At 32.9% G+C, this 21,700-nt stretch overlaps 1 protein-coding gene across 3 annotated transcripts in view; it reads left to right on the top strand.

The window, feature by feature from the left end:
* Positions 1–21,700, top strand: part of AP3B1 (adaptor related protein complex 3 subunit beta 1) — a 153,906-nt gene that overhangs the window by 58,529 nt on the left and 73,677 nt on the right. For all 3 annotated transcript variants that reach the window (XM_026717706.2, XM_026717698.2, XM_087927188.1), the window contains exons 15-20: positions 10,754–10,930; positions 14,955–15,141; positions 16,075–16,205; positions 17,015–17,150; positions 18,839–18,983; positions 21,269–21,416. In XM_026717706.2, the coding sequence (XP_026573491.1) occupies positions 10,754–10,930; positions 14,955–15,141; positions 16,075–16,205; positions 17,015–17,150; positions 18,839–18,983; positions 21,269–21,416 (924 nt within the window). The remainder of the gene's footprint in view (positions 1–10,753; positions 10,931–14,954; positions 15,142–16,074; positions 16,206–17,014; positions 17,151–18,838; positions 18,984–21,268; positions 21,417–21,700) is intronic.

Genomic DNA, 21,700 nt, shown 5'->3' with positions numbered 1-21,700 from the left:
TCTGTATTAATATTTATCTCCTAATGCTTCAGATTCGATTTGGAAAAAGTGCTTGGAATACAACCCAACACTATCTGCATCTCATTTCAGCCACATGTATGTTTCTAGGATCAGACAGATACAGAAACCATATCATCCTAAAGGTTCATCCAGGATAAACCTTTTCCATGTCAAGAAGTAGTTACAGAAGAAAAATGTTTGGGTGTGCCTAAATATTCTTGATGACCTGACAGGAAGAGCAGAGTGGCTAATGAGTTCCTAATGTAATACATAAATAACATCAACACTAAATTTCCAGTATTAGCCTGTATGATCTTAAGATCTACTACATTTTGCCCTTTGCCCTTTGTGTTATTACTGAATGATCTATTATCTTGACCTCTAATCTACATTTTCTAATAGAATGACAAGTATATTGTATGTAGTCTTTAATATATGTTATATATGAACGAGTGTGAGTGTATATAAGCACACTTATATACATACGTATGAACATGTGTTAATTCTTTTCTGAGGAATTTGGATCTGAAAAAAAAAAATCACTAGTGTGGTGGGACAAAATATGGCTTCATTTCTCCCATGAGATGCAATTTTATCATACTAAGGTATAAGTGGATAGGTTTATTTTAGTGTAAACTTAAGTCACAGTTACATCTGTCCATAAATGTTTTGATGGGGTTGTGATTATTTTGATTATGATATATTTCTCAAACCTTCAGGCAAATTAGCATTTGCTTTGTATTGATTACATTTTGTATTAATGCATTGCAGCACATTTGTATTCTGGTTTATCTTGAAAAATCTTATCAAAGCAAATAAGATTACTAAATCCATGCTTTACAAGAATTGTTCTTAAAACTCTCAGGTTGTAATATGAAGGATAGCAAAATATTCTCAGATGTAGCTGTTTTTATCTGAGATTCTATGTCATCACCATAATTTTTCATAAGTTATGTGAAGTGGAGTATATTAGGTGCTTCATGTGATAAATATTACATCGTGTTTATTCCTGGTTTAGAACTTAATTTCCTTCATTTGTAAAGCCACTGTACATAATCCCCAGGATTGAAAAATACCCTTAACTATTTGTATATGCATATAAAATAACAGAGAGCATATTTTACAATCTTGCTTGATCTTCAAGAATAATACAAAACAGAAATGTGTACTGAATGTATTATTTTCTTTATTCTTACACATTCAGGGTCCTTACATATAATTCAGGAAAAGCCAGGAAAAGGATCAATTAACTTCTTATTTTAAGACTGTGTGTGAATTATTTATGGATAACTCACAAATATGAGCAACAGATTTCTCCTTCTTCTTGTTCTTCTTGTTCTCTCCCCCTCCTTCTCCCCCCACCCCTGCAAGTTTTATTGTGCCCATTGGGGCTATTTGGCCAACATTTAATGAAAACGATAAACTCTTTTCTTACAATAGAACATATTCATTGTTGTATATTCATATAAATGTAATATACACAGGTAGTCTTTACAGTCTTTCAAAAGACTTTAATAATATTATGAGATATTTCTTGTAACATTGCAAATGTAGCTCTTGAGCTAATCTGTCTTAATATTTAAGTTACTCCTGCATTCTTATGTAGAAGTAACTTTGGTTCTGCCAGGTGACTATACCTTTTCTACTTAATTAATGTAGCATTCAGTTACTATTCTTTAGCCCAATTTCAGTGATATTTTGGGAGTAAGGTCTTAATGCAGTGTACCTTTTGGAACATTAGAAATAATCCAATTCTCACTATGTACTAATAACATCAGTCTTGTCATACTTAATTTTATCAATAGACTAAAGCATTTAAAACTTCCCTTGTTTAACAATTCCTCAATGCATCTGTTTAGTCTGTCATTTTCTATATCTGTAAATCTTTATTTATGGATGTTTATCCATATGACAATAAAATGCAAATATAAATATTGCAAAATATCTGTTTATAATGGATTGCTATTAAAAGAAATGAATATAGTAACAGGTATGACAAATTGCAGTGGTAACTTTCTAGTGACAGACTTTGATATTCCTGATTAGATAAGAGTATCTCTCTGAGATTAGAGCTTTTGAGCACAAAGTAGCAGAGATTTTAATGACTCTGTGAACATAAGTGTTATGATAACTTTCAAGATGGGTGGACAGAATTCATACTCCAGATCTTCTTGGGACACAAGACTTACACATTGTTGGCTAATTTTGTAGCTTTTCAGGTAATTATAAGGATAGAATAGAATGCATTAAACACCCCAAATTCAAAAGCATGATCCCAAATTCAGCCAATTTGCCTCCGAGTTTCACTGACACAATCTCAGTAGGAGACTGCAGGGAGTCACATATTGACCATCCCAATTAAAAAGAAACAGTGGACCAAAATATATTTTATCATAGAATGTCCCCATGTTTGCTGGTGGAAATTGTGGCACATAACTTGTTTAACTACAGATATAGGCCTCAAAAAAGCTAAAATGGTGCCAAGTTCCTTTGTGTTGTCCGTGTGAAGAGAAATAGCTGTTACAAGCCCCAACAAGCAAGATTATTTGGCAATATAGAACTTCAATACAGAATACGGGTTGTAAAGGCTAAATTTTATGATAGTGCTATTGGATATTAATTATTTTTATTTTAAAAAGTTCAAATAAGATAGATTTTGATATAATGTTAGTATGACATCCTTTTTGAGCACCCATCTAAAAAAAATAGAAATGAGAATCTCCTTCTGGTGTATTCAAGAAAATATCAGAACCTTTTCAGAGAAGTTAGAAATTTAGTAGCAGGCATGGACAGTTTTTGCCTTGCCAGTCTACCATTAAAAGATTGCTGCTTTGAAAATCTTTTCTCCAGGATGGATGAGAGAAACACATTCAAATAGGCCTTGTTGAAGGAAATTATAAGTTTGGTGAAAGTAAGTGAAGATAGATATGACCCTTTATTATTCAAGGGAAAATAAATGTCAAATCTGAAGGGAGAACAGATTCCTTGATCCTGAGGTAGTAGATACTGGTGTTTGATATCATAAAGACATCAGAAAAGGGTTACTGTGTATAACTTAGTGTATTACAGGTTACTGAGTACTTTTGTACTTCTATTAACATGATAGCCCATTATTTTTATATAATCAAAAATGACTGTATTCAGCTAATTTTATATGAGTATCACACTTCAGCTATAGGATATGTTGCTTTTTGTTGATTGGCCAAAGGCTATAATAAATATTACTTGTATGCATCCTATATCTACTTATTATGAGGATTAATACTGCAATTTTTGGCAGTGTCAAAGTAGATGCAGTTTCTTGAAAATAACAATGTCTTATATTTCTCAAATAGTTACAGGGCTTTTTCCTTTTGCACATGTATAAGTGGATTGCACTATCCTGTTTAATAACAGATTAAACTTCCCATTGGTTCCCATTACTCATAAGCCCAAATTCTTACGTTTAACTGGGGGTTGCCTAAAAGTCTCTGGCTTATATTTTGGCAAACCTTCCACAGTAAAATATAACATTGCTCCAATACCTGTTATAATTTTTTATATTTTTAAACGGACTATTTAAGCTTCTAATAATGTACTAAAACTGATATTCTACTATGTCCAGTAATGTCAAATGAGATAATATGCCTAACAATATTATGTATACATGATACTTGTGAATCAAGGGAATTCGTAAAAGTAAGCTTGATTCCTGTTTCGTAACTAGTTTTCTGCTCCATAACTTTTCACTAGTGAAAAGTTATTGAATCACTTTGCTTGAGAATAGCATGTAAGTTTTGATTTAAAGTGGCATTTGCTGACCACAGTTAAACAAATTCTACCCTTTTTTTTGTAAATCGTATTAGGAATATTTTCAGAGTTGATATCCCTGTAGATAGGGCAGGATATTGAGAAAAATGAGATTAGTGAACCGAAACAGTAGATGAGTTATGGCTCCTTTTTGTCTCACTATACATTTGAATGTATTAATGAGTAACAGCCAGGATTCAAAGACTATATGAAAACCATTATTTTCTTTGTTTGTTCAAGCAATGCTGTCTTCAGGGCAAGGGAGGAGTTTATATAGAAGATTTGAAAAAAAAAACCTTTTCCTGATATATATTAAAGACCTTTTCAGTTTAGTATTATTTTCCATGACTGAAGTTGAATAAGACACATCATGCATATGAACAAGGCTGCAAGGATTTTATTTTCATGTGTATTTGCTCATAACAGTTATCACTTGCCCTTCAATATTGGAAATACAGCACTTAGTTTTTTGGGGCTACACATACTATTCAGTGAATTAAACTCTGATGCCTGTTCCAGTTAGACTGTTCATTTTTTCATCATTTATTTGTGACAATGTAAAAACCATCAACATCTGTAACTAGAACAACAAAGGAGGCAAAAAATGATCAACTGTATGATTAAATAAACAGTCAAGTAAATAAACATTTGAGTGCTTTTGTGAAGTTTCAAGTAGAAGCTGACAAAATATAAAGGATGTGTCATCACTCCCTGTTAAATCTGACAGGATATACAATAAGACGAACTAATTCACTTCATTGTAAGGCTACATTAACAGAATCTTGCCAATTGAAAGCAGAGACCTCCTGCCTCCGCTTTTAATTATTTGATCTATTACAGAGGGCCTTTGCTAAGTTTCTTTATCTGACTATTAAGCAACTGCAGCCTCCTGCCTTTCTTGTCTGATTGTTTCCTAGGGAGCATTTCTTCTTCTCTTTCCCCAAGGTCATCCATACATTCCATTACAGGATGTGATAAACTTTGCCCAGAATCTTTTTCTGTGAATTGAGTCAAAAGCTGTCTTTAAATCAATAAATGCAACATATAATGTACGCCTTTGACACTAAGAATATTTTTAGATTAGATAATCTAGTAGAGATCACTTGTAGATTGTACATTGTAGTTTATAATGTAGATTGTATCTATACAATCTAAACATACGCAAATACAGACAAGTCTTTACCAGTGCCTGCTTTGATGCCCCACCCCTTCAGCATGGCTGGAAGGAAGGCCATGTGGGCCCTAGTGCTGAAACAGGCCACCAAGGTGTCCTCCGACCCACTGAGATGCCTCATGCTCACTTACAGTTCCTTGGGATCCCCATAGTTGCTTTCCCATGTTTCCTTTGTGTTATTGGGCTGAATCATGTTGATTGGCTACTGCCACTGCCTTCATGTCCCAATCTCTGAAGCTACTCATTCAAACCAACTAGTCAGCAGCAAGCAGGAGATTGCTCTGGTGCTGCCCAGGCTGGGCCCAAATGAAGCCTGCAGGGACACTGGCCTCAATGGCAGAAAAACCAAAGTCTTTTATTCAGATGCTGGCAAAACTCTTTTCCTTAGATCTCATGTTCTTACAGCTTCACCAGCCCCTGAATAAAAGACTCCAGCTTTTCTGCCATATGGGTCAGCCTCTTTTGGAGTTCTGTAGCTCTTTGAAAAGTAAATAAACAAAGAGAATTGGGGTTGGGAGAGCAAATGAAATCCGGGATGCTAGCAAAGTAGGCTCCAGTGCCTGTGGAGACCCAGCAGGGAAGGATGAGGGGGGAATAGGCAGGGGTCATATTGCTCCGTCTCTGTGCTTGGTCATAAGGATGAATGACTGCTGTCGTGCTACAATATACGTAACTTCAGAACCGAGTAAATACTTTTTTTTAGGGGGTTGCAATTTTTTCCCCAAAGTTTTTTATTTTTTATATTTCATAAATTGTCTCTTTTAGTGAACATTTTGGTTCCAGATCTTTACATTTCCATACAAAAATGACCTTAGTTACATCTTCGCCTTTCATACTCAGTTTCATATCATATCATTACATGTATTTTCTATTTATATCTTAATTTTTCCATTTTTTCTTCAAATATTCTCTTATCTTTTTAATACAAATTCTTTATACAATATTTAAAGTTACATATTCATTTCATATATAATTAAATTTATGAATTCTATAAATTTTCTCTAATATTCTTCACATTTATTCCACATATTTCTCTTCATGTCTTAAACTTTTTCTATTTTTCTTCAATTATTCTCTTTTTAACACAAATTTCTTTATATAATTTTAAAATTTCTTATTTCTAATTCAATACTCCTTGTACTTATACTGGTATCTGTCATATTTGTAAATTCATTGCATATTCTTGGTTCATTATTCAAAAAATTCCATTATAATGCCAATAATTAATAAATTCAAAAGCCTCCCCATTAATTACTAATTTATGTGCCACCCCTTTATTTTATACATCATTTAATTAGTTCCCCTTGTTCATAGTAATATTTAACATATTATTTTATTTAACTTGTCATTTTAATTATCACTTTAAATTAATTATAATAATCTCTTAGCTACTACATGATTTATATATACGTTAAAAAGATTCCACATGGTATTTACCTTAGTTATCTTTTAATTCAGTTATTCTTCAAAATATCATATCATAGAAACTGATGTTAGTTTAGTTTGTATAACAATCTTCATAGTACTTTCATATCTCCCCCTTTTCATTTTTATTCTAATTACATCTATGTATAATTTAAATAGCAAATAATCCAATAACAGTCCCAAAAAAGAACTATCAGTATAGCTACTTTCTAAATCATTTAACATTTCAAATATATTAATATTTCTACCCAGTCCCTTGCAGAATCCCTTTTTTTAGATCCATAGCTACCCATTATGTTTGTGTCTCGTGACTAAGCAATTTCTTTTCATTTTTATTTGATTCCCATATCCCCTTTCTCTCTGGTTCTTTTTCTTATTACCTCTTTTCCCCTTGTTTTTCCCTCCGATTTCTTACTCTTTTATCTCCCTCTCTCCTTAATGCTTTCTTCTGTAATTTGCGTTTTTGCTGTTTCCTTTTTCTTTGTTTGGCTTTCCAAACCTTTCCCTTTTTAATTGTCTCCTCAAACCTTCAGGGTATAATTTCCATCCCCCCCCCCTTCCATTTCAATGTTTGTTGTTGCATTTGTTGATTAAAGCTGGCATTTTCTGTAACCAACTCCTCCCCTTTTGGCACTTCTTCTTGTTCTTTGTTCTTCAAAATCACAATTTTCATAAATTGTAAGGCAGTGCAGCATGTTTGTTCTCTTTCCCATAGTATTTCCTTTATAGTTCTTAGTTCCATTTTTATTTCTGAAAAAAGTTCTGCCATTTTTGTACACTTCTTTTAAATCTACTTTGTTCCTTTCTTTAGTGGTTAGGTCCAACTCATTTGTCCAGTAATCTAAGTCCACCAACGTCTTTAATGTTTATTTCCAACAGTCTACTATTATTAGATCCTTTTTTTCCCAATTTCCCCCAGGTTGTTAAATAGTCCAATGTCCATACATTCAATTTTAACTGTAATTACCAAACAGTCCTGTAGTATAGTCTTCTTTAAACTTATTTCCACTTTCACTTTGCAGGTCTATTTTATTGCAACAAAGTTCCTCTTGTTTTATAACAAGTTTTACTTTTTCAAGAACCAGACCTCCTTTTTTAAAAAAAATAGTCACTAATTTTCCTTTTACCATTAGATGGCTCTCTCTATTATGTCCAATTTCCACAACCCCCCTTTTTTCCTACTTTCATTTCTCTATTTAGAGCTTTTATGTTTTGAAAGTCCAATAAGTCCAAATTTTCAATTTTTTAGCACATTCAAGTTCAGCTTTTATGCCTATTTGGTGCCAATTCATATATTATCCAATTTAAACAAATATTTTCTGACTTCCTCCTTGAGTATAACTCCTTTCAAGGTTCAAAGCCACTTTCAGCTGTCAATTTTTTTTTTCACTTTCTCTGGTTGCCACTTTGACTCTATTTCTTAAAAAATTCTTAATCTCTTAATTCCAAGGTACCTTATGTCCATTTATTGCGATTCTTTGTCCTCCTTCACCGCTCCTGCACAGTCTTTGTCCCAGTCAGCTTTTCCTCTTCAGGGTGGCCATTTTACCACCGCTATGGTCATCTTCGGAGTGGAGTAAAATGCCTACCTAGGGAGGGGAGATGCGGACCAGCTGGTGGTCTCCCCCTTCGCCACCCCTACCGGGTGGTTCCAGCCCCCAAAACAGGTGGACGGGGCTCTCAGACGGAGCAGCATGGATCAAAGCCGCAGATGATCGTGGTCTTTGGTCCGTATTTGTGGAAGGCGCTACTGGAAGATCGAGGGGGCTTGCAATTTTGAACAGTCACTAATTGAACCGTTGTAACTCAGGGAATACCTGTACTAATACCTGTGTCTCAGGAGTTGGAATATAGAAATCTGTATTAGCTCACATCATCTTCAGGGTTGTCAGATGTTTTATAAATCCATACTTAGAGTTTTTGTTGAAACCAAGAGCAAAAAAGAAAGCTGTCCCATTTTCTGGGATAGGCAGCCCAATATGGGTCAAATTTCAGATCAGGCTGAAATATAAATCTCTATTCTTAAAAGACTTGATACTGCTATGTAAGTTGTTTCATTGCCAACAAAAAAGTCATATATCAGCATAAACAGAATCTTATAGCTGACATTGTAGAAGGAATATGGCAGTTAACAAAACATAAATTAAGCCTGGGAAAGGAAGAAAGTATTACAAAAAAACTTAAAGTGACTTTGCCTTAACTCTGGTTCTCATAAGAGGCTGGTTTTATAACTTTCTGGTCTGACCAGCACTAGTCCTTATTTTGATACCTTCATCCCTTACACAAAGTGTCTTTCATGCTTCTTCATTCAGAGTCTATAACTTTTCCAATAGAGATCTCTGCCTGGCGTCTCTGCCCATTTGGTAGTGGGGAAATTTTTTAGAGGATTCAAATGGCCAATTAGGTTATGTTTTTCTTTTATGAAAAAAAGAAAAAAGCACACAACTTATTCTAGAAAAGTTCAGCCACCTTGGACTTTTCCTTCCACCAAATTCCTTGACCAATATATGAAAAGTTGTTACATGAAATCCTGTGCCTTCTTTTGCTTAGAAAATTTTAAATATTCATCCAAAGTTATCACTGTCATCTTCTCCATTACATAAATGACATGATTGACAAATAACAGATTTTTTTTCTATATAGGAAAACAAACTGTTCTCTATCTTGCCACCTCCCCCTCCTTTTTTTGATTTAATTTTTGAAATTAGTTTATCAAAGTATAAAATACAAAGAAAAAAATTCATGGAAAAGTAAAAGGAGAAGAAGGGGAAAAGAGGAGGTATAGTGTAATGGGAGAAAAAAAAAGAGAAAAGGCATCAACTTCCATCTCTCTTTGACACAGTTGAAAGTAATAACTGTAACAATAAAAACTTACAACCACAACTTTTTGCTTTTACACAATAGTATATGCAAGCCATTTCTATAATAAGTCTGTCTAGTGTACAAAATCCAGAAGCAATTTCAAACTAGAGACAAAATTAAATGTATTCTCTTATTTGGATAAAAGAATCATTTTAACCATCTCAGCTTCTCCTTTCTGTGGGGAATAATATATCATTCGTTCTCATATTTTCAAATTTAGTCCATAATATTTTACAGCATTACTGGCAGACCTGTGTATATACATACATATACATTTTATACATACAAAACTAACTTAAAGCTTTTTATCAGTAGATCTTGCCCTCTCTCTTTTAAAACAGTTAGATAGGTATCAGAACCTGAATTGGACAATTCCTGTGGCCAATCCGCCTCAGCCAACTTGCCGCAGCCAACTTGCCACAGGACAACTTGCTTCAGCCAACTAGCCATGGGATAAATCACCATGGGAAATTCAATGCAGGATAACTTAAGAGGGAAAAGTAAATTGCAGTGGACCTTGTTTTGCTTTAATTTTGAACCTTCTCAGGTTAGAAGTCTTCAAGGCTGACATGAGCCAGAGCGTGAAGTCCTAGCAATGTTGAATTGTCCCGTGGCGAGTTGGCCACGGCAAGTTGTCCTGCAGTGAACTGGTCACGGCAAGTCGGCTGTGGCAAGTTATCCTAGACCCTATTTGAACTGTTGACCAGGGAGGAAAACTGTTTGTCCTTTCTAGATTTTAGTCCTACACAGACTTATAGTAATATTCTACCTTCTACAATCACAGGACTGCCTTTACATAATGAGTATCACATCCCATTTTATTAGGAGTGCCTGTATTTCAGTAGTTTTGTGTACCCATGCTCTGCTAAGTGACAATATGCAGGAAAGCAGCATGGTCCTCCGTGTTCCTTTTCATATAAACTTCATATAAATTCCTTATTATAAACTTAAACAAAACATACAAAGGGCAGTATTATTAGGTTATGTGCAGATAACAGTATTTAAATGTATTTAGCCATTTAAATTGACTTGGTCCAAATTGTTAAGAATACAGTAAAATAAGTTCTTTTTTAACTTCGCTTTTTCTTTGGAATTAACATTTTTTTCACTCTCATCACTTTAAGAAACGCTGGAAATGTGCATTTCCAGGAGCCCAATGAAATTATCAGGAAACATTTTCTGATCCATCATTTAAAGAAAGTTGTTTTAATGTGGGTATTGGAACTATTTTCTTCTAAAGTGGTATAGAAGCCTGTTTTAAGCTAAATGACTAATCTCACCAGCAATTTCAATTACTTAATCCCTAACTGCTTGGAAAGTTCCTTAGGAAAAAAAATCAAAGCTAGCTGTAAATAATCATTTGGTAAATTCAAAGGTTAAAATATGTGGCGAGTCTCTGTTAAGTTATCTTAAGTTGTTACTAGTGTACCATTAGAGAAGCAATTTCAAAAAGTCATTTAATAAGGTTATAAATTGTTATTTTTAATTGATTTATTGCTTAAGGTTCCTGTTGCAAGAGCCAGCATTCTTTGGCTTACTGGAGAATATTGTGAGCGAGTTCCGAAAATAGCCCCTGATGTTTTAAGAAAAATGGCCAAGAGCTTCACTGTGGAAGATGATCTTGTAAAGCTGCAAATTTTAAATCTTGGCGCAAAATTGTATTTAACCAACTCAAAACAGGTAAGATTAAAATACCACTGATGCGTGAAATCACAAACATAACTATGTAAATAGTTCATTAAATTTGACTGAATAAAACATTGAATGAATGGCACAGCCATTTATAAAATTAGAATGTTAAGTTTTTCTTTTGGACTTTGGAAATCATAACATTAAAGCCCACAGTTACCATTTTAATCTTCAGAAACATATAATCTAAAGCAAAAACCTGGCTTGTATTGATGCTTACCTTGATAAATGTATTTTAAAACTGAAATCCATGAGTTCAAATCCATGAATCCTTGCTGAGACAAATTTCTGCAAATGACTCAAGACATTGGAAAAATTTCCACTTAAATCCCAAACATTACCAAATAATCAAAAATCCACTTGTGGCAGTAACATTGATGATGGTTCAGAAAGTTGGAATGAACAACAGTCAGCGACCCAGTATATTCTTAAGGATTCAAGAAGGAACAAAAAATAGCTTTCCCTTTTACTTCTGCTGTTGGACAGGTTTTCAGAAAGGAAGAAGTCAGTAAAAGAAAGTAATTTGCACTGGTTACTGACATGTTCTGGACAGACAGAAATAAAAAGGGCCAGTTTAATATGCAGAACTAAAAAAGTACATACTCATTACTAGCAAAATTGGGCCCTAGCTGTTCTAATAAAAAATATCAGAATTACAGTTTTTTTCAGGTGTGATGGTGTCTCCTCTAAAAATGCACATAAATGAATAATGAAAACAATACAATGAAACTTCGGGAGAAGTAGATTTACTGTAACTATGTGATCAGAGGTTCTTCACACCTCCCTGGGACTCTTGTCTGTGTCTCCCCAAGTCATTTTGCATATGTATGTTATTTATTGGCCTAAGAGCCACAATAACTTTCATGAGCTCAATTAGAATTCCCATAGCCACATCTCTAACCTAGAAAATGCCTGGGGCCCTAAAGCATGGACAGTTCCCAACCTGGAGGGTTATTTTCTCTCTCAGCTGTTTCTGAGGTTGTCCCCCATTGTAGGCCTCACACCCAGAACTTGTCCTGCTTTAGGCAAAAAATAGAGCCCACTCAACAGTTCCTGGATCCAGTGTTTTCCATGACAAAGTTTCACTATGCACATACAATGAGGACATTGACAAAGTTCAAACTCTGGTTAGGCAGTGAGTCATACACATTACCAATTTATACCTTAGTGGAAGAATGCATGAAGCTTAGTGCAGAAGTGCTTGGCACCACCTCTATTTTTCTGGATATTCCATTGCTGACACTAAGTTATAGTCTCACAAATTTTTCTAAGGGCTCTTTTCAAATTAAAAAAATCATAACAATTTCTGTTGAAGCACAGATCGTTTATGACAGTACCAGGGATGGCTAAAAGATCATTCCAGTATCTAGATGTATGCAAATTAGTATATACGATTGATAGAATATGATTGGATATAATCTTATTTTATGTGATAATAAGGTCAGATCCAACTTCTCTGAGGTGATAGAGTGGCGTTACAAAAACAGTGGTCCATTGAATGAACAAAGAAGGTATTCTGTGAATGAATCTTCAACTGTCCTTGGTTCCCAGAATCTGTGCTTAGTTCCTAATATCTTCTCCCAGCTTTATCAGCATTCCTTAACCTTCTAAATGTTTTTATGGCTGAACTGACAGAATTTATTATTTCTCAAGTCCTTTGCAAGGTAATTAGACAGAGGGATGTTTCTTCTTTATTTCATTTGTCTTAACTAGCACCATATTTTCCCTTGCACAGGATAGGGACATTTACAGACAGATAACTTCTTAATTATTTGCAAGATCTTTCTTTCTGGCCTTACCACCTGTGTGTTGAATAAATTGTCAAGGCAGTTACTTATAAACCCTTGTAATAATTCTGTGTGAAGGCCAATAATAATGTTATTTTATGCAGCTAGTATTATCTTGAATTGTATGTGCAGTAGTAGCAAATGCAGGCTAGTTGGTAATACCTGCCTGTATTGTCTTACTGCTTTTATGCCATACATTGTATACAAAATTGAGACAGACTTGTTTGGATAGTAATAGAAAACAACATTCAAGTAGAAGTTGAGCAGCATGCTGATTGGGTGAAAGGTGCTGTTTAAACATAACCACAAATCATTTTCCTCAAATTTGTTTTAAAAGCAATGTTTCAGCAGTTGAGCCACATTCCTCTTTTACAAAGTTTGAATGTAACTGAGTCAGTTGAATATCAGTAGTAAGGTGAAACTCCCTTGAGTTGACCTTGATTTTTGATAATTTTGTGGATGCCTTTCCCCAAGATTATTATTTTATTTTCCAGTAGCGTAAACCCCTGGAATTACTTGATAATCTCTCACTGAAATACTATCCAAATCCAACCTTCTTAATTATAATAGTCAGTTCAGTTGAATTCATGGTAATCATTTAAAAATTAACCCATAGGTTGAAAATAGTCACTATTATCAAATACTTTAAATTTGAGAATTACATGGGTTTATACAGTAAACTAGGTTTTATTGAAGTTTCACACTTCTGTTTTCAAATACACATTTCTCCACTTTAGTGGTCTAAGCTATATCTTTTTAGTGAGAGTGAAAATGGATGAAAGAAGATCAAAAATAAAAGCATGGTTTCCAATTCAGTTTGACAATCCATGGAACTGGCAGTCAGAGTAGACTTGACTTACTGTTGGTATTCCAATACTAACAAGCACTGAAATTACCAGAGAATTTACCAAATTACCAGGAATATTAAATATTAGAATTCCTTAATAGATGAAGAAATATTTCTTTGGTTTCTTTTAATACTATTTGGTAGTTAAAACCAATCAATCTCGACTGGGGAAAGTATTATCTACTACATTTGTTTAAGTGTACTGCTTAAAATGTAAAATTTCAGGGGTAATTACAGAGTACCAAAACAATAAATGTTTATGTCAAATAAATAGGTTATATGAATGGCATGCATTCATATAACTATATTGTGCTTTCCTGATTTCTTTTTTGAGAAATAATATGTTTATACATTAGAATATAATTCTGTGCCATGCAAAAGTGTGACTATTGAAAAGATGTTCAAATCAAATAATGTACTGTACATAGCTTATCACAGCTAGAATAAATATAATACTTTCTATATTTTGTGTTTAAATGATGTATTTTTGTATTGTTATCAGTTGTGATTTGGAGATATCTCCTAAACCAAATATACAATTTATGCAAACTATTTGTGCATTTCCAATGGTTTTTTATAATGCAAAAATTAAACAGTATGCATTGAATAATTTTAGTAATTAATATTTGTACATGAAATTAAAGGATGTGGTTATGCTGTAAAAAGCTGAGGTAATATAATTTGCCTTTATGTATATAAATGACCAATATTACCGGAGGCTTTAAGCTGTGAGAGGAAAAATGGAAGAAGTCTTTTATCCTGGTTTTTAGAGGGCATCAGCAGCTTGCTTTTATGAAAAAGTAACAGCTAAATGCACTGCAAATAATTTGCAGTAATCCAGTTCAGTGATTCATGTGTCTGCTTTAATGGGTCATAATTCAGAGTAAAGTAACTGAGTGCAGTCAGAGTGCAGAGACGGCTTGTGCCAGGGACAGTATCTCTTCATAAAACACACCTCAGCAGAAGCAGTTTGCCAGCCTCCTAATACCCTCTGATGTTTTGATGTCCTGCATATTTTTCCGATTAAGTTTTGAGTGCCATGTTTTTAGTTGTATTTCCACATTCATTATTCTCACGTAGGCCCTTCAGCGGGTTTGCCATATATGATTATTTTTTTAATGATGCCTTTCTTTCCACTTCAGCAGTTTAATAATCTAGCACATGGCTGCTTCTCAGTACTCAGCATTCACCTCCCCTACACAGAAGAGGACATGTGCTTTGGCTTCAAAATTCCATTTACTCCTTTCGAAATGCATATTCCCTATGGAACAACATTTGTTTGACATAACCATTCATTTTTATTACCTTTTTAAATATGTTTATCCAGAGTTATCAATAATCATAAATAACTTGTATTTTCTTCTTGTCCTGTTTTTCACAGACAAAATTGCTTACCCAGTACATATTAAACCTCGGCAAGTATGATCAAAGCTACGACATCAGAGACCGAACAAGATTTATTAGGCAGCTTATTGTTCCAAATGACAAGAGTGGAGCTTTAAACAAATATGCCAAAAAGATATTTCTGGTACAAAAGCCTGCCCCACTACTTGAGTCACCTTTTAAAGGTATGCCAGCTACATTTTCTATCTAATGTAGATAGAGACATGAATCTGTTTTATCTATTTCTATATATTTAAATAACCAAGTAGCTTAAAAAATAGCATACAAACAGTATGATTTCAGCTTTCAGTATTTAAGAAAGCAGGCAGAATTGTATGTTGCTTGCTAGTGTGAAGTGTATTAAAAAACAAATCAGATATGATTTAAATGTTTGTTTTCATATATGATGTAAGTTTCTGGAAAAACATAATTTGTGCTAAGTGCAGTCTATGTAGAAAATATCTTTAGCAGCTTAAGAAGATATCTAACTTCACTTTGGAGAGTATTCATTATACTTCTCATATAGCAACATGAAACTAGAGTCCCATATTCATTTTTGTTGGCATATCAAGATTACTGATGCTATTCTTCTAAATTGTTGCATAGAGAAGAATGCCATGTGGTACCTTCTCCATTGCTATTTAACTAAACCTAAAAATCATAATGATAATTTATAATTTTGTCATTTTCATTATCTATTTTCTAAATTTTCACATACTATCCTATATTAATCCTACTTTAAGTCCTGAAAGCAGCACTCATTCTGAAAGAAAAACTATTAACATTCTGGATGTGTTTGTGCCAAGACATGTATATGGTTTATTTAACTGTGCTGTCATTCTTAATATTCACAGTAAAGTAATTTTTAGAGAAGCTACATTTCAGATCAACACCTTTAAATACACTGACTGATTAGCTTTTTTATTGACCATTATGGGGGAGATTATTGTAATCTATGGACTGGAATCAGTTTTTTGACCTATGAAGAGCTTCTTGTTTATATTTATTCCATGACATTTGAAGTAATGTAATACCAATTACCTTTAGTCCTGATTAAGATTGCTCTTTATGATACAGAGCTCATGTGTATATTTTTCATCTTTCCCATCTTCAAATAGATAGGGAGCACTTCCAACTTGGTACTTTGTCTCATACTTTGAACCTGAAAGCCTCTGGCTATCTGGAATTGTCTAATTGGCCGGAAATTGCACCTGACCCGTCAGTGAGAAATGTAGAAGAAATTGGATTGGTATGTTCACTTTTCAAAATAGCATTTTATACTTTTGGAAACAAGGAACTGTAACTCTATCAAACTATATGTTTTTTAGGTTTCAAGTGTATTTTAAACATAATTGCAAAATAAAGCTTCTGCTCCAAATAATTATTTTGAAATTCTCTGCATTACTCTGCTGATGTTCAATATGTTCTGGTATCTTAGGTTTTTTGTTTCCAACTTCACTTGCTCATGATTAATTACTCCAACCAATTCAGCTTTCCCAAATTAATTGGCAAGGTGTTTTCAGATTAATAAACCATAATGACTATTCCTAGATAATTGCAACTATTGCTGATAAATGTCATTCACTGCACATCCTAAAAAGTTCTGTTTGGTCTCTTCCTCCAATTCATCAAAACAAAACAAAAATGATTTGGGAGTAGGAATGTAGAGAAGGATACATGTATTATTTTTACTGCCTTTTGTTGCTGTTGTTTTTAATGTTATCAAAATGCAAAATAGTATTTTCAGGGGCTTATAAAAATCTAAATAATGCATTTTGTGGTTTTGATGTTGAAAAGTGTGTTTTTAAACATTCCTTATTGTAAAATGGCGTAAAAATCTAATGACGTTATTGTTTTCTAATAAATACTATTATTCTAGTAATAAATAATAGTAGAGGATTAAAAATGCCCATATTTTTGCTCCAAATTTAGCGGGTTCACATTACTGTATATATATACTATAATATATATACAAGGACCAAAAAGAGAGCTATAAAGTGTGGATAAGTATAGATATTTCTAGTTCAGCTATATAAACCTGTCCATTTATATGAATAGACAAAAGAACAGACTTATCTACAAGGAAAGGCAATAAAAGAAACCACTGAAAAATTTTATCCTGAGTCTGATGAAGAAGAGGAGGAAGAGGACACTAATGAAGAAAGTGATGATTCTTCCAGCAGTAGTGAAAGTGGTATGTTCTCTGCCTCAGCACACTCCCAGATGTTGTCCTACTCATTTCTTCTCTCCCAGAGCACTTTCTTTCTCCTCGTTTCCAATTTCTTTTTCTGCATACAATTTATTTTCTCATTACTTTACTTGAAACTGATGCCATTTCTTCCTTATCTTTGCCATCATATAGAGCTTTATAGAAGTCTTCTAGTGTATAAAGGTGCAAACTAAAGCAGCAGCTTAAGTCTTTAAAAAAAACAAAAATGTGTCATTGCAGCTGTTCGTTGTGGGGGAACAGAACAAGGAGAGGGAAAGGGCTTTTTAAAGAAAAAAATGAAGGATGCTTGGGGATGTGGAGCTTTGAACCTAAAAGCAGTATTCTAATACTAGCAATACCACTGCATATTACAGGTGAACGATTCCAGTTTATAGGTAATGGGAGTAGTTGTGTCAACTGGTATTATAGGCAATAAGATATATAAATGCACCCACATTTTTATACTCTTTTGTTTATTTTAATCACACTTTTATTTCATATATTCAAAATTAAATAAAATTATTGCTCCTATATAATTATGCACAGAAACACTTGTTTTAGGCAAATTGATTATAGGTACTTTATAAGGCACTTTAAGATTTTAAGTAAAAATTAGCATGTACACAAATTTTAAATAATCTCAAATCTCCGTAGTTCCATTTTCACATTGTGATGCTGGAATCCTAAGTTATGGATCTCCTTTAAAACAGAAAAAGAAAAACTAACCAAACCCAATAGCAATTATGAAATCCAAGCTCTGAAGTCTGTAGTTTGTTGTTGGGTATATAGACAATAAAAAGGAGAAGTCAGAGTACATATTTATTTCAATATTTCTTACTTTCTCACTACTGTTTATATAGTAAGGTATGTTTTAGATTCTAATTATTGCTAATGTGCTATGTCTATTTGCCTCAAATAGATAATAATAAATAAAATATTTATTATATCAGTTTGCTAGTCAGAGTCATGAATTTAAGATAGAGATAAATTGAAATAATCAATGAATGGTTTGTTACTAATATGCCCAAATGCTTTCATTTTCTTTTTTTCACACCTTCATCCGATTACATCTACAATGTTATATCTGTACTGGTCCCTCCCATCTAGCATTTTAATTCAATGGAATTATTGAAATACAAGTGTGTAAATATAGACACACATATATAAATATAGAAAGGACACACTTTCAAATCCTGTGAGGCTACTCCTCTGAACACTGGGAAACAAGAGAAAAATTGCTAAAGATTATTAAGGATAATGACTAGAAGCAGTGGACTGAAACTGGGAAAGCGTACCTTCAAGTTAAATATTAGAAACACTTTCCAGCCGATTAGAAACTGAATAACTTGTTTAAATTCCTGATTAAATTGTCATCACTGGATGTGTGTGCAAGAATAGATTAAATACTTAAGTTCTGAAGATGACACTACGTTAGAGCAAGAAAGTAAGGATAGAGGACATGTAGGTCATGTCTGATTTCTTTCCTTTTCCATCATCCTGCAAACATATTATGTTCAAAAAGTAAGCCTAGATTTTAAAACTACAATTTTTATAAGTTATGAAAGCAACATTTGTTTGTCACTGTTTATGATAAGATTGTATAAGAATGTTTAAACATCATTGGAAGGTAGTGTTGGAAGCTACTCACCTGAATTGTTAATGCATACAACTAGAAAATGAATCTGAATCTGAGGAAGGAAATAAAGGTCAAGGAGATACCAGCACTGAAAGTAGCTCAAGTTCTTCTACTGAAGATGAGAATGATAGGAAACCAAAGTCTGAAAAAGGAATTCCAAGAAAAAGAACATTTTCAGAAAGGTATCTATGTACTTGTTTATAAATCTAGTTCATAATGTTAAAATTACACAGCCTTTTATATTTCACTACCTTCATAGTGGCATTTTGAAAAAAATATTGCCCGTTTCTGTGATTTCATGTGACATATACATGTAAGTTGAGCAAACCCTTTTGTAAAAAAAATCTTCTATTATATATTTAGATGAGCAGACTATATTAACATAACCTTGGGAGACTGTACAGTTAGCCTGCCACTTTGTGAAACACTTACTTACTTTATATAGTAATTTTGTGAAGGATAAAATTAAACCGTTCTATATCTTGCCATTAGGTAACTAAGGCAATTGATTTTTCCCTAAATAATGTTATATTAAAAGGATTATGATTCAGATATTGGAGGCAAGGGCTGTGAAGAGAGACGGTCAGAAGCTGCTTAAGGGAAAGGTCTTTTAAAGATTGCCTGTTACTAATAGAGTTAATGTGTATTAAAATGCCATTAAGAATTTAAGTAATTGGGGCTAATACCTTGGATTGTCTGAATCTGTTTCTTCCACTTCTGTCAGCAAGTGGCCTCGGTGGACATGATGGCCCTTTTACTCTGTAGCCTGCCGCCAATGCATTGATGAGTTTGCAGCTCAGCTCAGTCGTGGCTGACAGAGCTGATTGTGGCTCAGTATGCACTGTGCTCCTTTTATTACAGACAGTAATTAAAGCAGCTCGCCCTGCCACTTCCATAACAAACACAGCATAATGCCCTAATTATGACTTTATTAATTTAAGTCAGGATTTAATGATTTTAAAAGTGATTTATATTGTTTTTCCTGTTCAGAACAAATGAAATCTGTAGGTTAAATTAATACAGGCTTTTCATCATTGCAAAGTTAAAAAGCTAGTTTCCAGTAAATTTTTTTCATTAGATTAACACGTGAAACTCTTAAGCAGTAAGATAAATAAAGATTTGCCTATAAAAAAACTAAGTAATAAAATAAGTTTGACCTGAAAAATCATAGCTTCAAATTAGAAATTGGATTTTTTTAAGTATTTCATTTCACTAAATGAATACTGAGTTTTGATGAATCATATTTGGAATTAAAATTGTTTCATGAAGACAGAGGTGGAGAATAGAGGTGAAATGTATGGATATATTACTCAAATAGACACTTCTTATATAGAATATTATGGCTTTTTTAAAATTTACTGATTGTATGTTAGTATTTCATAAATGGGAATTACAATGTAATATATTATTAATATAGTATTGCTAGCATTCTTTCTTGTGGTTTTTTTTGTATTTTTATATTGATTTTTCTTCTTGAATGCTTTCATCGGGATTAAAGCTTTACATTTATATTATTGGTTATGATCAGGGCCATCCATTGTCATTGGGAGATGGGTGGCATATAAATGTAGTATTTTAAATCTATTAATATTTATAAATTTATTGGACATAACAATAATAAAATTAAAAATGTAATAATTAAAAGTGTAACTTTAATAACTTATGGTTTATTATTATGGTTCCTCATATAATATTGTTATATACTTTGTCCAAAATCTCCAAAATGATTATGACCATATTTAGCTTTTGTTGTAATAGTCAAACATATTGTAGGATACAATTAATTTATTGAAATATAGTAGCTATTTCAATTTGGACCCATTTATTTCAGAAATATATTTTTGTTTTTTATTAAATTAAACTTCCTGTTTTATTAAATACATCCAAATTACATGCAATTTATGTATTTTGATTATTTATATGATTAGGACCCATATATTTTATTTCATTTCTGAAATGTCTTATGAGTGCCTTGTATGCCAGAATTATTTCTCCACACCAAATCTATGATAATCATACTTTGTGAGGGTGTTTGAATTAGTCAAATTGTGATTATTGCTGGTTTCGGCTTGAATGAAAATTGGAACAGGATGCTCACTTTATGTAGTTTTTGCAAAGTATAAGTGCAGTATGCCAGAATACAAAGGAGAATATTATGATGTGTGATAGGTGTAGGAAACCTCGTGAGGCAAGAATACCTCCTTATACCTGAGTTCTATATTGAGCATACTGTTGGTAGCAAGCAATGCTTATTATAAATATTTATAATTGTAATGTTATAATAAATATTATAATTGACAATATCAATTATTAATAATTGAGTATATTATATAATAACATTTTATATTGTGTGCACACTAATTTTTGAAGATACAATTCTTGAGAAATGCTTCTGAAAATAATTTCTTTCATGGCTACATAATATTGTACACATAAATGTTTTGATTCTGTATTTATTTTATATTAGAGATTCTAAAAGAAAAGAAAAAAATAAAGTGAATTCACAGAAAGAACAATGTTCTCCCAACTCAGAATCTAGCTCAGCTGAGGAAAGTTCTTCAGACTCCACCTCAGAAAGTGATTCTGAGAATAATGTGGATCCTCTTCCTCCTAAGGTATGTCTTGTATATATTGTTTAGATACACAGATCTTGAAATTATATTGTCAATTGTTTCTATAAGTGTGTATAGGATACCTCAAAAAATTGTGTTGTCTCTTTTGTCTGGATTGGAACTACTTTGCAAAAGATTATTTTTAAGTTAGTGAAAATAAACGTGTTTGATATTTTTATTTTTAAGAAGGCTGTTGGCTGCTGATAATCAACCACTGTGGAATGATCTAATGGATTGGGACATGTCTATTTTATCATGTATGTTATAAAACATAAGAATATCAAAAG

The sequence above is a fragment of the Pseudonaja textilis genome, chromosome 2 (genome assembly GCF_049901715.1).
Source record: "Pseudonaja textilis isolate UNSWEBS1 chromosome 2, rPseTex1.2, whole genome shotgun sequence".
NCBI lineage: Eukaryota > Metazoa > Chordata > Lepidosauria > Squamata > Elapidae > Pseudonaja > Pseudonaja textilis.
This window is presented reverse-complemented; position numbering and strand designations above follow the sequence as displayed.